This window comes from Scyliorhinus torazame, chromosome 17 (assembly GCF_047496885.1).
Source record: "Scyliorhinus torazame isolate Kashiwa2021f chromosome 17, sScyTor2.1, whole genome shotgun sequence".
Lineage (NCBI taxonomy): Eukaryota > Metazoa > Chordata > Chondrichthyes > Carcharhiniformes > Scyliorhinidae > Scyliorhinus > Scyliorhinus torazame.
The window spans coordinates 183,855,726-183,873,543 of record NC_092723.1 but is presented as its reverse complement, the minus strand read 5'-3'; the positions used below and the strand labels follow the sequence as shown (position 1 = coordinate 183,873,543).

The following is a 17,818-nucleotide window of genomic DNA, read 5'->3' as shown; positions in this document are numbered from 1 at the left end:
CTCCTTTACCAGTCGGTCCGTTTTTGCCCTGTCCGTCCTGTCCCTATATGCTCGAATCGAGATCAGCTCCCCTCTCACCACTGCCTTCAGCGCCTCCCAGAGAACCGCAGCTGAGACTTCTGCTGTGTCATTGACCTGCAGGTAGTTTTGCATACATTTCCTCACCCTCTCACACCCCGCCTCATCCGCCAACAAACCGACCTCCAGCCTCCATTGAGGGCGCTGAAAGCTTTCCTTACAGACCTGCAGATCAACCCAGTGCGGGGCATGGTCCGAAATAGCAATCACCGAATATTCTACGTCCGTCACCCCCACCAGCAAATCCCTGCTCATGATGAAAAAATCGATTCGGGAATACACCTTATGAACATGTGAATAGAACAAAAACTCCTTCCCCGTCGGCCGACTAGCCCTCCATGGATCAGCCCCCCCTCCCTCCCATTTGCTCCATGAACCCCATCAGTTCCTTTGCCATTGTCTGCACCTTACCCGTTTTTGAATACGACCGGTCTAGGCCGGGGGTCAAGGACTGTGTTAAAATCACCTCCCATAATCAGCCTGTGCGAGTCCAGGTCAGGTATCTTCCCCAGCAGTCTCTTAATAAAATGCACATCGTCCCAATTTAGGGCATATACATTGACCAAAACTACCCTCATCCCCTCAAGCTTACCACTCACCATGACAAATCTGCCTCCCCCATCCGAGATTGTGCTACCCACCTCGAATTGCACCTGTTTGTTAACCAAAATCGTGACCCCTGGTTTTAGTGTCCAGCCCCGAATGGAAGACCTGGCTTATTCAGCCCTTCCTTAATCTGACCTGGTCAGCTACTTTCAGATGAGTCTTCTGAAGCATTATTACGTCCGCCTTTGGCGCCCTCAGATGCGCGAACACACGTGCCCTTTTTACCGGCCCGTTTAACCCTCTAACGTTTCAGGTGATCAGTTTGGTTGAAGGGCATCATGCCTCCCCCCCCTCGCCAATCAGCCATCTCCTTTCTTGGGGCCGCTCCTAGCCCCTGTGTCGCGCTTCCCCTGGCCCGCCTCATGGCAGCCCCCACCTCCGACCTCCTCCATGTTACCAAACCCAAATCCCTCCCTCGTCAGGAGATCAACTACCCCCCTTCCCCCCCGAGCAACAACACTCTGTAACCTAACCCCTAACTAGCTATATACACCCCCCCCCCACCACCTGGCGCCTGTAGATCAGCTCACCCAGCTAGCCTGGTGACTCTCGACTCCGGCGCCAACAAGTCTCCCACCTATTGTTCCCTCTGACCCATCTCCCCTGCCCATCAACACCACTTCCCTAAACCAGCCATCCTAGAGCAAATGCCCATAAGAAAAAAAAACCAAGGAACAAAGAAAACCCCGACGCTAGTGCAAATCGAATAAAACAAAATAAATAATAGGCACTTCCAACCACCCCGATCAGGACACAAAAAGCCCCCAACACCAAATACCTTAACTACCCTCTTTTTCCAGTGAAAACTCGAGTACAGAAGAGAAAATAAAACAACACAACACAAGAAAAACATGTAAACATCGCTTAGTAACTTTCTAACTTAAGTCCAAAAAGTCCTCAGCTCGGCACCAGCCCTTCTCTCTTGGCAAAGTCCATCGTGTCCTAAGGCTCCTCAAAGTAATGGTGCCGTCCCTCGTGCATGACCCAAAGCCGCGCCGGGTACAGCAGCCCAAACTTCACCTGCTTCTTAAACAGAATCTCTTTGACTTGCCTATAGCCTGCCCTCCTTCTGGCCACCTCTTTGCTCAGGTCCTGGTCGATGCGCAAGACACTATTGTTCCAATGGCAGCTCTGCGTGCGCTTGGCCCACTGTAACACCCGCTCCTTGTCCAGGAACCTGTGGAACCTGACCACCATCGCTGGGGGGGGCATTCGCGGCTGCCTCGCCAGCGCTCTGTGTGCCCTGTCCACCTCCAACGGGCGAGGGAAGACATCATCCCCCAACAGCTTCTGGAACGTGTCTGCCACATGCGCGGCAGCAACCACTCGCTCAGCCCCCTCCGGGAGACCAACGATTCTCAAATTCTGCTGACAGGACCTATTTTCCAGGTCCTCCACCGTTTCCCGAAGTCTTTTTTGTTGGTCTTTCAGCCTCTCCATCTCCACCTCCACCATCCTCCTGCTCCTCCAGTGCCTTTTCCAGCTTCTGGATCGTCCGATCCTGGGCATCCAGCCTGTGCTTGTTCTCGTTTCAGCGCGGTGAAGCCTTCTTGGATGACCTTCAGCAGATGCTCCGTTGTTGGCTGGGCTGTCTGCACCGGGGTCCGGACATCGGCCATATTGTCTTCAGCAGCACCTTCTACACGGCCCTTGTTTGCCCAATTCTTCAACTGTTTGTGATTCTTTCTGCTCCTTAATTCCATAAACCTATGTCTGGAGTCAGTGCCTGAGTGTCTACACCTTCAGATCTAGAGCTCAAACGTACAAAAAAGTCGGGGAAAAAGGTCCAAAAGTCCGACCGGATCGAGACCACCAAATGTGTGACTTACTCCCTCATAGTCGCCACCGGAAGTCGGGAAAAATATTTTTTAGCAATGACTAATGCATGAACTGTAATTTATTTTGAGTTATACAAATATTTAACATGTTGTAATTGATATTAATCAGCCAGGGGACAATTGGGCAAAGTGAGTTCAAATCCAGTTCAAGCTAATGAGATGGAAGTATTTTTTGTCTGTTGCCCGTAAGAACTCTGTGTGAAATTATGTTGGGCAATCGCAAACAAGTGCTTAATAGGTTTAATTCCACAGCAAAGAATGGCTCCTAATTTGTCAGCTAAATTGCCCGTTGCAAATGAAATAATTCACAGTGAGAGTGCCTATATGAATCTAAGTTTGTGGCATGTTGTGTGGAGTACAGAGAAAACTTTACTCTGTGTTCTGTTTTTGCTACGCTTGTCTTCTTACTTAGATATTTCCGTCACGCTCTGCATCAAATACCACTCCCATAAGCCAGGTGCCCGCCAAGAACCAGTCTGCAACTTTAAATGTGCAAGGACGGGTACAGCAAGTCAGGGATTGAACAGAATCCCTCCTAACTACTAACAACACCCTGAAAATATCAGAAGCCTTTGTGGTTGTCCAAACTTTGGAAAGCAATAAAGTACGCACATCTTCATACCTTGGCATCAGGTACAAATGAATAAGTGGCAAACTTTTCACGAGGTCTTAGGTAAGTGGGCATGAACAGGTTAACAGAATGGGCAAACAGATAGCAAATACCATTTACTGTGATGCAGTATATTTTCAGAGGACTCAGAGTATACATTCAACAGGAAGATTTGGAAAGAGATGGATCAACAGTGAGATGTTGGTGTAATAATACATAGCGCTGGATTCCCCGTTTCAGGGGCTATGTCCCCATGTCATCGTGACAACTGTGGCCTTTGACGCCAGAAAAACAGACGTCAAAAGGCCTCATATTCAAAGCCCTGCAGGGGATAGCAGAGAGCCATCTCGAAGCTCACAGCTCCAGTTGCAGATACAGCCCCCTGCACTTCCAGGTCAGAGGCCGCACATGTGCATGGCGGTGGACTCCAGCGGTTGCACCATGCTCCATGGGCGGACTCAGACCACGAGCTGGACCACGGAATTAATGCCCCCGATTGGCCGCACGCCCGAACCGGATCGCCCGCTCAAAAATACCCCGTCCCGTATGAGGCCTCCCCCTGCCCTCAGATTGGCCCGCCCCCGACCATGGCGGCCGCAGACTGAGTATCCCGAACAGCAGGACCATGAGTGGCCCACGCCGCCAGGACTTCAGCCGGTCGGGGGTGGAGAATAGCGGGGCGAGCCTCTTGGCAGTGGCCACAGGTGGGGGATACGCGGTGCGGAGTACGCCGCTTTTCCAGGGCCGGAGAATTGAGGAACTGGCGCCAGTCCAATTCCATGTGTGGAACTGGATTCTCCGCCTTGGACACGATATCGGCTTCGGGGTGCGGAGAATCCAGCCGATAATTCCGTGAGAATGAGAGGGCCAGGTATATCAAGCCAAGAAGTCCAATTTTATTTTGGGTTTTATCAGTAGGGACGTAGAGTGGAATTTTGCGCAGGTGATGCATTTCAGCCCAATGGGAAAGCTGAGGGGAAACGTGTGTCACCTTTCTAATACGTATAATGAGGCAGTTAGTAGCAGTGTTCAACCTCCCACAGAATTAAGTGCCCAATAGGGCAGAAATCCTTCCCCAATGGTCACCGATCAATCAGAGCCTGGCAATTTTCCCTTGCCGGCAGCGCCACTTGGAGCTTGGAGGGACCATCGCCGGATCCCTGGAGACAGGTGAGTCTGAGCAGGATTTGGGTCACCAGTGAGATACGGGGAGTGGTTCAGAGGCAAGGGCAAGGGGGTTGGCTCCAGAGGGCATCTCCCTTCTTGATACGGGTCACTTGGACAAGCCTCTGAAGGAGGGACTCTCCCAGTTTTGCTGACAACACCTTACAGAGTTTGTTGGATGGCTTCAGGAGGCATAGGTGACCTGCGTAAGTTTGGAGAATCCTTGAGCCCACCTGTAAATCATGCAGGGCTCATGGATAATGACCGTTACGTAAATCAGTAATGAGCCTAGTTGCAAGCGGACGGGTTTCCCTTGCTGGCCCAATCTGTTGCTGTAGGGGTCAGTTTTACCACTGTGGGAATGGACCACGCGGCCTCCCCCACCATTATTTGGGCCCATCTCCCAAATAGCCTGCTCAGGCAGGCCTCATTAAATCCCAGCCGCAGTGTTTGAGGAAAGCACAAATATATTTGTTAAAGGCAGCTGTTAGGGCACAGTTACAATGAGAGAAATCCACAAAGATGGTGTAATATACCAGAACTGGGAAACTGTAGTTACGAAATGAGACCGAGATACTGAAACTACTTCCATTGGAGCAGAGAAGGCTACATAATTTCTCACAATAGCGATGATTTAAAATTATGAAGGAGTTTGATGGAGTGAATAAGGCAAGATTGTTTTCTCTGATGGGAGAGTCGGCGACAGTGGGTCATCAGTTGAATGCTGCCATTAAAAATGTGGAGAGAAAATGCCTTTATTGAGAAAGTTGATGAAATGGAAGGCTCATTCACAGGAAGTAATTAGATCTGAGACTGTTGCACCTTATAAGGGAAAACTGGATGAACAGAGGAAGAGGTAGATATGTAGCCAAGGGGAAAATGTAATGCTCTGTTAAAGAGCTAGTGTAGCCATGCTAAGCCAGATGCCATCCTTCTGTGCTGTAATCTTCTGTGGTTCGAAAGCAAGTAAGCAATAGCAAGACTTAACATTATGATCTCAGCAAAATGTTCCTCTGTGAATATGGGAAATAACACCGATTAAAATTACCATTGCGCTAAAACTGGAAGGGAGACGGTCCCTTACAAGAACTTTTGGTGGCATTTTGTAAGATGCACCAGTTTCCAGCTGACTTTTTGATAGGTTAAGTCGAAAACTGGTCAGCTGAGTGATTGTTCCAAGACAAATCCTTTGAAGTTCAACCAGCAGCAGAGGAAATCCAGTTTTAAAGAACAAATAAAGATGCCAATCAGGCTGTCACTGCAAAACACACAAAATTCTAAGTTTCTGCCTCAATAAACATTAGTCCAAATCCATTTATCATCTAGTTACAAAACCCATTTAACTGAACTGTTTACCTGAAGAAAAATAAACAGGTTAAAAAAAGAAAGTTAACGTGAACATACTAAGACAGTTGTAAACCTCCTAGCATGTTGGATGCCAAAACGTTGTATGGTCACATTCCCTGACCTTAGAGAAAGAAGAAGCTGCATTTATATAGCAGGGTTCAAACTGTCAAGGTGTCCCAAGCCATGCCACCATTTGAAAAGTGGATTGCGTTTCAAATGGAGTCACTTATTATGCAAGCAAACATGACGGCAAGATTTTACACAGAGGGTGTAAACAACCACAATCACTTCATCTGTTTTGGTGATATTAGCTGAGGGATTCATGTTGGCAAGAGCGACAGGAGAACTTCACTACTTTCCGATTAAAAGTGCCTTTGCAGTTCATTCCTTTAAAAAAATATATATATTTGTTCAAATTTTTCAACAGATTTTCAACAACCCCCCCTCCCAACAAAAAGAAAGAAACAAGAACACAACAATCAAAAATTATACATTGGATTTCCCCCATATACAATAACCCCCCATATGACATTTAAAAACACCAATAGGGAAGCCCCCCCCCCCCATCCACCCAAATGCCCCCCCACAAGAACCCCCCCCCCGGTCCCTGGGCTGCTGCTGCTGCTGACCTCCTCCTAACGCTCCACGAGATAGTCTAGGAACGGTTGCCACCGCCTGAGGAACCCCTGCACAGACCCTCGCAAGGCAAACTTTATCCTCTCCAGCTTGATGAACCCTGCCATGTCATTAATCCAGGCGTCCACACTAGGGGGCTTCGCATCTTTCCATAATAGCAAAATCCTCCGCCGGGCTACAAGGGACGCAAAGGCCAGAATACCGGTCTCTTTCGCCTCCTGCACTCCCGGCTCGTCCGTTACCCAAAATAATGCCAACCCCTAGCTCGGCTTGACCCGGGCTTTCACCATCCTGGACATAGTCCTCGCAAAACCCATCCAGCGCCGGGCACGACCAGAACACATGGACGTGATTTGCGGGCTTCCCGAGCACCTCCCACATCTGTCCTCCACCCCAAAGAACCTACACAACCTCGCCCCTGTCATATGCGCTCTGTGTGTAACTTTGAACTGTATTAGGCTGAGCCTGGCGCAAGAGGAGGAAGAATTAACCCTACTCAGGGCATCAGCCCACAGACCCCCATCCATCTCCTCTTTGCAGTTCATTCCTTGAGGAGCTGAGGTGGACTGTTACCTGCAACTGAAACACAAACAGACACACTGTCATAAATATGTTTTAAGTCACTTTGGTGCAACAATCTACACCTGTTTGATCAAAGTTGGCTAATTTAAATGTTTGAATATTACATTCTTAAATTTCAAAATTCAAATTTGAATTATTAGATGAAGCCTGCATATTGCAATACAAACACTGGGCGCCATTCTCCCCCCAAATTACTGTGGGCGCAATCCAACAGCCGTGCTGCGCAGGAAAAGCAGCTCGCTCCTGGGATCTTGCCGCGCCTCGTGACATCCAACGAGATCCTGCGAGACGTTGCGATGTGAATCCCACCCCCAATGGGTGTGATCACCTTTTGGCAAATCTGCATATTAAAGCGAGGCAGTAAACCTTACTCTAATGTGCAGAATCCCGAGGTACCTGAGGCTTTGGGATTCATCCTCTTCGTCTTGGAAACCTTGTGCGAGTGCTGATCAGCACTGGTCTCCACAAACGGGGACCAGGCAGAGCGGCATTCGTGAGGGTCTCCCAGGGGATTGGAGGCCTCTGGGTGCATGCCCTTTGGGCAGGGTGGTGCCCTGGCACTGCTGGTGCCATCTGGGTACCCTGGCAGTGCCAGCCTGCCACCCTGCAATGCCAGATTGGCACTGACATTGTGCCAGATTGGCACTGCCATTGTGCCAGGTTAGCACTGCCTGGATGTCAGGTTGGCCCTGCCATTGTGCCAGGTTGGCACTGCCATTGTGCCAGGTTGGTACTGCCCGGGTGCTGGGGCACTACCAGGGCAGTGTCCTGCCCTGTCCCTGACCACCCAGGAAGTTCTGATGGCCTCCAAGCCCCCCCGGCATGGCCATCATGCTTGGTCTCCATTTGTGGAGACCAGTACTAATCTGCGCCTGAGTGAGGACTCGCCGGTGCGGCCTGTGAATGCTTCCTCACACTGACTGCACATAATTATCTGGGTCTTGCCCAGTGAGGGTGTGATCCAGATCGCGCTGGATGTAGAGAGTCAGGTGCTTCGCGATCCGCTGGGCGCGAAAAACCTTTGGGCCTTTCCCATTATACACCTGGTGGAATGGGATTGGCGCCGTGTGCACCGGATTGTGTAAACGTGTCACTGTGTCTAATGTACAATGTTTTCCAAAGCATAATATAATACCAAAATATTTCTGGGCCTGATTTTAACCTGTTCAGGGAGAGTTAAAATTGTGTCCGAAGTTGTTGCCGTTTTTCAAGTATTCATGGAAACACTGGAGCCTTTTCCAGCCGATCCTGATTCTTCATTGGAGTTTCGTTCGGTTTAAATCTGTTCTAGTTCTGATTTGAATCCTTCACATTTGCTGCTATGCGAGGCAGCATCTGCCATATCTCTTTGTAAGGCTCAGCATTTCAGTTCTTAGATTAAATTATTTCTCAAGCTATTTTACAAGCGCACAGATATTACTAAAGAGTTTTATTGACAACAAAGTGCAAGTGGAAAAATAGGTGGTAACCTGAGGAAAACACTGAAGAATATTTTCACTCTCAGTATTGCCATGGAGGTGTGCCTTATAACACAGGTTAATACCTTGAAGAAGAAGGTGCAGTAATGGCTGCTAAATAGTATTGCGCTGCAAAGCATCATTGGCTTAATTCCAGCCATGTAACATAGCTGTGTTGAAATAGAGTCGAGATTGTCAGGAATGTTATTTTTGTTTTATCATGTTTTTAAGGACGCAAAGTTTGTGGAGGAACGTCGCAAACGTCTCCAGGAGTACCTGAGAAACATAATGAACAAAATTATACAAACACTTCCAGAGTTCACATCCAATCCTAAAAAAGCGACCCTAACGCATCTGCTGCCATTTTGTGTGTAAGTATGTTGCTCTTTCTTTTAACAGGACATACCTATACCTTATTTAGAGAATATCCAATAGTTGGGTAATTGTTTGGAATATATTCTGTATTCACTAGTGCTCTCCAGTCACTCATGGAATGAAGAACTTGCCGTATGAGGAACGTTTGAGGACTCTGGGTCTGTACTCGTTGGAATTTAGAAGGATGTGGGGTGATCTTATTGAAACTTATAGGATACTGCGAGGCCTGGATAGAGTGGACGTGGAGAGGATGTTTCCACTTGTCGGAAAAACTGGAAGCAGAGGACACCATCTCAGACTAAAGGGACAATCCTTCAAAATAGAGATGAGGAGGAATTTCTTCAGCCAGAGGGTGGTGAATCTGTGGAACTCTTTGCCGCAGAAGGCTGTGGAGGCCAATTCACTGAGTGTCTTTAAGATAGAGATAGATAGGTTTTTGATCAATAAGGGAATCAAGGGTTATGGGGAGAAGGCAGGAGAATGGGGATGAGAAAAATATCAGCCATGATTGAATGGTGGAGCAGACTCGATGGGCCGAATGGCCTCATTCTGCTCCTATGGTCTTATGGTCGTATTTCGATTTCCTCCATAGAAAGTGGATGATTTTGTCCCATTTATTCACAAGACTCGTGTCTTTCTGCCAGTTTCACAGAACCTATTCAGATAGGAGTACAGCAGACATGCTGCAATACAACAGACTTTTCCTACTTGCTTCACCTACAGTGGAACAGTCCATATTCTCATTTACTGCATGTTATGACCTAAAACTCAGACAAATGAAGTTTACACTATTGGTGCCAGGCCCTACTGTCGTCCCAGTTTGCTGCATGTGTTATACAAATGATTTCTGAAGTAATAAATAACGTTTGAAGCCGTGAACAACTGTGTGTTAAACTAGTGGTGACAATAAATGCCAGCGCATCTTTTTTTGCGAAATTCGGGGACTAAGAGCTGACAGAAACATAAGATAGAAATAAGTGAGCTGAAACATTAATTATCACCTTTAGTAATAATAACTGTCGAGGACTATGGCATTTAACATTGAAGTCATGTCCTCTGTCTCATCCTGTCAGGTTATATGTTTTGCTTCTAGCCTTACTGAGGTTTTATTTCTTACATAAAATGTTGACGTGTTGACCATCGGAGTATAGGCAATTCATCAATGATTTTTTTAATACTACTTCTCGCAGAGGATGGTGAATTTGTGGAACTCGTTGTCCCATAGAGCGGTGGAATCTGAGTCATTAAACGGTTTCAAGAAGGAGATAGATATATTTCTGATTTTAAAAAAGCGGGATAAAGGGATATGAGGAACAGGTAGGAAGATGGATTTGAGACCAGGAAGAGATCATCCATGATCTGATCGAATGGCGTAGCAGGCTCGAGGGGCTGAATGGCCGACTTGTGCTCCTAATTCCTATGTTCCTGTGTATAGGGGCCAGCCAATAAATAGTCACCATACATTAATTGTAAGTATTTATTAAGTTGCATGTGGACTTGGTTTGTGCTCTGTAGTTTACATGATAAATAATTTAAAAGCCAAGCCCTTACTTTTACTTTTCTCTGTCTTATCAATTAAGTATATTGCGACTTCACCAAGCTAATCGAGGATATATGTTGGAGACTTGGTTTTTCTGAGTAAAATTAATCCTTGAGTGATCCAACCACATGATTTATTGGTGTTGAGTACCTTATTCGTTTATTTTGACCTTTTCTTTTAAACCATGAATATTTCAAGTAATAGAACTCTTGTTTGGAAGGGTTGGTTTAAAAATGGTTCTGCTTATCAATTTGATTAATGTATTATGTTGATTATTTAATGTAAACCACGCATGTACTCTTAATAAAGGGCTAAAGGCCCGTACCTACAATAACTCAAAAGTTTACTTGGAAGTACAGAACTTAAATGCTGTTGAAGCTTTTCATCTTGCACTAATCAGGACAGAAACAAAAATACCAAATTTCAAAGGGAAAAACAATTTATGCTCGATAAGAAAAGGGTGCTGATTAGTTGACAAGTTGGTTCTGATTAGCCGACAAATTGGCCATGACAAATGCACCAGGGAGCAATTGTTCTCCCACTCTTGTTGACTTGCCAACCAATCAATACCCTTTTCTCATACAGCTTAATTGTTGCTCCCTTTAAAATTTGGCATTTTGCATTTGACCTGATGAGTGCACGACGACAAGCTTTGACAGCATGTCGTGTCTCTTTTTTCAGCAATAATCAAGTGGAATGTTTATGCAATGCAATTACAGGATCTGTAGTCAAGTACAAATAGGAATCGTTAGTATAGAGTAACTTTTAAAACTGACCACCAAAGCTTCTGTTGAGAAGGAATCCTGAAGAAGCCTAATTGCTTAAATAGTGTGCAAACCACAGTTGACAAAAATTTTTCTTTAGTTTGTGATGAGGAAAAAATTATTAATAAAAACAAAACTTAAGGCTGTGATATTTATCACTACTAAGACCACAGGAAACTTGTTGCGCTGTTATGTCAGGACTGGTCAATGTCAGATTGTTGTTATTCTGCTTGCCTCTTTCAGAGGTGACGGACCCGAGTCCCAATTCAAGACTTGAGTACAAAGTCTAGTCGTGTGCTGTCAGAGTGTTACACTGTTGGAGCTGTTGTCCTTCAAATGAGATAACAAACCGAGGTCCAGGTTGACAGAGATTCAATGGCACTGTCCAAAGAAGAGCAGGGAGCTCTCTCCTCACGTTATCCCTCAGCCAAAATCACTAGGAAGAAATTAAGCTGTAATGTATCTTATTTAGTGTTTTGTGGCCTTGTGCACAAATTGGTTATCACATCTGACTACGTAACAACCATGCAATTGATTGCAAAACAAATTCATTTTATTTCAAATGCTCTTGGATGTCTTTTGAATGTGAAAGACTCGATGTAAAGTACAGATTCTTCCTTCTTTATTTGTGACAAAAGAATTCAGATTGTCACAGGATTAAGAAAGATAGAAGGACAGCAATGCTCAATTTTCAGTATTCAACTTCCTAAAAATAAAAGGAGTAAGTATGAAGAGTCTGTTCAATTTAGAGCTTATTGTGAATTTCCCCCATCCCTTCCCAATGTCACCATCTCTAGAACCTCTAATTAGTACAACATTACTTTCTTTCATCTACCTCTCCTGAAAATACCACCCCTTCTCAACAAAGTGTTTGTAGCAGTATGTTTGTAGTATTCTTCACAATAACTTTTTTAAAGCTAACGCTCAGTTTATTCAAAGGGATTAAAGATGTGTTCTCATAATTATTTTGCCACAATAACTATAATCTTGACGTTTAGAAAGATAGAATAAATTGATAGCAAAGTAAATGTAATATAAATTATGATAAACACAACTTCAGATTATTAATTTTGTGACATACAATTGATTTGTAATTTATTGTAGTTTATCATTTTTTCCCAGGCTCATCCATTCTCTGTCATATATTTAATCTCTGGTGGATTTAGAATAAATATTATCGCATGAATCATCTTATCACAAACTTTTTAAAACTATTGTGTTGGATCAATATTAATCATTAATCAATGTTAAGATTTGCTGTGCAATTATAATGGAATCTTTGCAAAGAATAAGCTATTCCCAAGGGTTATGTAATGCGATGGAGATGCAGACAGTTTAAGGACCAAAAATATGGTACAAGTAACATCTCAAAATCGGCAACCTTGGAGCCGAATTTCGATCTTGCTGGTTTTCAGGTTTTAAAACACCATCTAATTAATGAGAGATGCGTGAATTGGGCCTGGAGTGGGGTCAAGGATCAGTTGGAGCTTGGGAAGACTGGCACACAAAGCCAACAACTAGTCTGGTGTGCCCCTGTGCCAATGCAGCACCCAACCAAATTGTTCAAGTTATGTTATTTCACCCATTGGGGTGGAGGGGCTGGTTTAGCACACGGGGCTAAATCGCTGGCTTTTAAAGCAGACCAAGGCAGGCCAGCAGCACGGTTCATTTCTCGTACCAGCCTCCCCGAACAGGCGCCGGAATGTGGCGACTAGGGGCTTTTCACAGTAACTTCATTGACGCCTACTCGTGACAATAAGCGATTTTCATTTCATTTTCCATTTACTATCAAATAAAATGACTGCATGGCAGCTTATAAATATCCAGGATTCTCTGGTCTCCGACGCCGATATCGAGTTTACCGATCAGCCGGAGAATCCCCGTTGGCCACCGAAATTAGGGGCTAAGCCGCTATTGCGATGCTCCGCCACCTCCAAAATGGAGTACTCGCAGAATTCGCCGCACGCCGTCGGGACTGCCTCAGGACATTATCTGAGTCCCTCCCCTGATGCTCCGCCCTCGATGGGCTGTGTTCCCGACGGTGTGGGGCGCGTGTGCTATTTTGTTTCGGAACCCGGCGTGGCGGCTGCAGACTAAGTCTAGCGCCGCCACAGTCGGGGATGAGCCGATCCGCGGGCAGGGGGGGCTTTGGCTGGGGCTGGGGTCGCTGGTGGGGGGTGGTCCGCGGGTGGTGAGCCTGGCCAAAGGGGGTCACTATTTGGCAGCTATTTGGGATGCATCCAAGGGTATTGAGGGAAGTTAGAGTGGAAATTACAGAGGCTCTAATGATAATCTTCCCATCTTCCTCAGACACAGGGGTGGTGCTAGAGGACTGGAGAATTGCAAATTTAACACATTTGTTCAAAAAGGGAGGATAAAGCCAGCAACTACAGACCAGTCAGTTTGACTTCCGTGGCAGGGAAACTTCTGGAAACTATTGTCTGGGACAAAATCAATAGTCACTGAGACAAGAACAGGATAATTAAGGAAAGCAAACATAGATTCCATAAGGCAAAATCATGTTTAACTAAGCTGCTGAAGGGTTTTGAGGAGGTAACAAAGAAGGTTGATAAGGACATCACTGCCGATGTGGTGTATATGGATTTAAAAAAAGGCATTTGGTACAGTGCCACACAACAGGCTTGTGAACGAAATTGTAGCTCATGGAATAATTGGGAAAGTAGATGCTTGGATAAGAAATTGGCTGAATGACAGGATACAGAGAGTGGTGATAAATGGTTGTTTTTCAGATTGGAGGGAGGTTTGTAGTGGAAATCCCCAGAGGTCAGTTTTGGGACCCTTGCCCTTCCTGATATACATTAATGACCCAGACTGTGGTGTTCAGGGCATAATTTCAAAATTTGCTGATTATATCAAAATTGGAAATATTGTCAACTGCTGAGTTTAGTTTTGAACTTCAGAAGGACATAGGCATGTTGGTGGATTGGGCAGACAAGTGGCAGATGAAATTCAATGCAGAGAACTGTGAGGTGATTCATTTTGACGGTGTAAAAAAAAGGGAGAAAATCTAAAGGAGGTGCAGAAACAGAGGGACCTCAGTGTATTTGTACATAAGCCATTGAAGTTGGCAGGGAATGTTGAGTGAGCAGTTAATAAGGTGTATTGTATCTCAGGCTTTATTAATAGGGACATTGAGTACAAGAGTAAGGAGGTCATATTGAACTTGTATAAGTCATTAGTTAGGTCTCACATGGAGACTGCATCCAGTTCTGGCCCCATACTTGAGGAAGGATGTGAAGCCATTGGGGAGAGTACAGAGGAGAATTTCAAGACTGAGTCCAGGGATATGATGATAGATTGAAGAGGTTTTGGCTGTTTCCCTGGCTCTAGCTGTGGATACGGCCGGAGAAATGCCGGGTCCGTGGCCGCGCATGTACACGGCGGCGTCTGCGGCAACATGGCGCCGGCCACGCGCGGACCCAGCCTGCTAAATAGTAACCACCTTTGGCCAGGCTCGCCAACCCCCACCAGTGCCCCAGCCAAAGCCCCCCCTGCCCGCGGATCGGCTCTCCCCCCCCCCCCCCCTTCCCATGGCGACGCTGGACTTAATCCGCAGCCACCATACTGAGTTCCCAAAAATAAATACCACACGCAACCCACGCCGTCGGGAACTCGGCCCATCGGGGGCGGAGCATCGGGGGAGGGCCTCAGGTAATGTCCTGAGGCTGTCCCGACGGCATGCGGCATACTCTCAGAGGACACCATTTTGTAGGGGCGGAGCATCACAAAAGCGGCACTGCCTCCGATTTCAGCGCCAATATGGATTCTCCGGCCGATCGCCGAACACGATTTTGACGCCGGAGACCGGAGAATCCCGCCCATCGTCATTGTGAACAGGCAAGTTACATTTACAGTGATATCATTTACAGTCATATCCTTTCCCCATTGACTATTTGTTTAGAGGAGACGAGCAAAGCTACTTGTACACATACAATACACATAGGCTTGAACTTTCAGGCTATTCGCGCCGGCGGGATCTTCCAGCCCCGTCAACAGTGCACCCCCGCCGCGGGTTTCCCGGTGCCGAGAGGCGCACACAACGGGAAACCCCTTGTGATCAATAGGGGGTCACCGTCTGCCGGCGAGTTGCACAGTAAATCCTGCCCCTGGACTGTACTCACTGAATTCTAACGGGTGGTTACATTACAGACAATAGAATCAGCTGGATAATTGCCTCTTTTCAGTCATCAGCAACAATAAAATGTTGATGATTTGGAATTTGATGATCACAGATCAGTGACAAGGACATTGAAGAACTGAAGATGCCAAAAGTGTGAGAAAGACAGCAGTTGGTGTAGAGGTGGCAGTATTGCAGGGATTAGAAACACTGGGTTTGAATTTCAATCTGAGTTGAATAAGGTGCCAAGATTTTGCACAGACTTAGTTCAACCCGAGTCACTGGTCCAGAAGGGGGATAGAACCGGTGCCAGGGCAATGAAAGTTCTTGTTGGAGCCTAAATGGATGACTTTGAACTGGGGAAAGGTTTGACTAATCCATGACCTAATTCTGACAGCAGGGAGTGATTTGTGCCCAAGAGATATGATAAACCAACAGCTGAGTAATATCAACATTCATACAGTAGCTGAGCAATGCGTGGAGGATGATCAAGGCTTAGACTAGATTCTCATCCACCATTACAGCTGTAATTATACCTCCTCCAGTCAGCATCAAAAATGTGACAAGTGCCACATTGATTGTTCATCTGCAGGGTTATTTTCCTGCTCCTGTGTCCGGGCAATGTGAAACACCACGTTATGTTAAAACCAAACTGTCTTAAGTCCTCTTCAGCTGTCTGTTGCAGTTAGCAATGAAATAAGCTTTACAATAAGCATTCAAAATTGTCATAGTGGATGCTTATGAGAAAAATGATGCTGTATTTAATCCCATAGATGAATAGGATATAATTAAATAATCCATTATTTTTAAGAGGAATAAATGCTGCAGTAAAATACTCTGTGTTCTGTTTATATGAAATATTTAAACAAAAGCAGAAAATGCTGCAAATACTCAATAGGTCAGTCAGCATGTGTGGAGAGAACAGGCAACTTGGCATGTTGGAAGGTGTGGTGGTATGTATTAGGGGTAATATGGTACCTGTGAAGCCGAGAGGCTATTGGCTGACAGGTCCCGGTTGGATCTGCTGACTTCTGGCTCCGCCCTGAAGGCGGAGTATAAGAGCTCGAGTTCTCCCCTCAGCCTCATTCTGTTACTGAGCTGCTGGGGAACAAGTCTCGCTTAATAAAGCCTAGATAGACTTCATCGCTTCTCGTCTCGCGTAAGTCATTGTGCGCTACAATTTATTAAGCGAGCTTAAAAGACTATGGAGCTCCGGATCACCCTGGAGTGCCTGCGGATCAGCCCCCATGCAGCAAACCCGTCAGCCGTGTTCAAACACTGGCTAGCATGCTACGAAGGCTACCTTCGAACGTCCCCGGCCGGATCACGGAAGAGCAGAAAATGCAGGTCCTGCATTCGAGGGTAAGCCTGGAGATTTACTCGCTTATAGAAGACACGGAGGATTTCCCGACGGCGCTCGCGTTGCTGAAGGGCATCTACATTCGGCCCGTAAACCAGGTCTCCAACTCGCGACGAGACGGCAAATTCCCGGAGAATTGCTCGATGAATTCTACGGCGCGCTGCTGATTTTTGGACGAAACTGCAACTGCCCGCCGGTGAGCGCGATCGAGCACACGGACCTGCTAATTCGAGATGCATTCGTGGCAGGTATGAACTCTCCCCAAATTCGTCAGAGACTTTTAGAAAGAGAATCGCTAGGACTCTCAGAGGCACGGGTCCTTGCGGCCTCCCTTGATGTGGCCTCCCAAAACGCCCGCGCCTACGGCCCCGACCGCGCGGCAGCCCCTTGGGATCCGTGGACCCCCGTCGCGACCGACTTCCAGGCACCCCCCCCCCCAAGCTTGCGCGGTTAGAGCACCAGACCATTCCGGGGGGGGCACGCTGCTACTTTTGCGGGCAGGCGAAACACCCCCGGCAGCGCTGCCTGGCCCGCGCAGCTACTTGTAAAAGCTGCGGCAAAAAGGGCCATTACGCGGCAGTGTGCCGGTCCCGGGGGGTCGCCGCAATCCCCGGAGAAGATCGAGGACAACACATCCCAACCCCCCCAGCATCCCATGTGCGACCCGCGGGCCGACACCACGAGGGAAGGATGGGCGCCGCCATCTTGTGACCCCCCAGCCACGTGCGATTCATGGGGGCGGCCATTTTGTCCACCCCCGACTGCGTGCGATTCATGGGGGGGCCATTTTGTCCACCCCCGACTGCGTGCGATTCATGGATGCCGCCATCTTGGTTGACAACAAAGGACCCCAGCATAGACGGCTCCACGGGGTCCGAAGAAAACGCTGCGACACTACTGCCACGACTGGCTTCGGTGACACTGAATCAATCGCAGCCCCGGACGCTCCAAACGACGACAACAACGGATACGAGACGCCATGCTTGATCGACTCCGGGAGCACGGAAAGTTTTATTCACCCAGATACGGTAAGACGCTGTTTTCTGTCCATCCATCCAAGCACGCAAAAGATTTCCCTAGCTGCAGGATCCCACTCAGTGGAGATCAAAGGGTTCTGCATCGCGAACCTAACGGTGCAAGGGAGGGCGTTTAAGAACTACAGGCTCTACGTCCTTCCCCAACTCTGCGCGCCCACATTACTGGGATTAGACTTCCAGTGTAGCCTCCAGAGCCTAACATTCCAATTCGGCGGCCCAATACCCCCACTCACTATCTGCGGCCTCGCAACCCTCAAGGTTGAACCGCCGTCCTTGTTTGCAAGCC

At 47.1% G+C, this 17,818-nt stretch overlaps 1 protein-coding gene across 3 annotated transcripts in view; it reads left to right on the top strand.

Annotated features, from left to right (window-relative positions):
* Window positions 1-17,818, top strand: part of snx29 (sorting nexin 29) — a 621,367-nt gene that overhangs the window by 550,854 nt on the left and 52,695 nt on the right. For 2 of the 3 annotated variants that reach the window (XM_072481809.1, XM_072481808.1), the window contains one exon: window positions 8,550-8,689. In XM_072481809.1, coding sequence (XP_072337910.1) covers window positions 8,550-8,689 — 140 coding nt within the window. Of the gene's footprint in view, window positions 1-8,549; window positions 8,690-8,790; window positions 10,511-17,818 lie in introns of those variants that run through there. The other variant, XM_072481810.1, reaches the window with a different exon arrangement.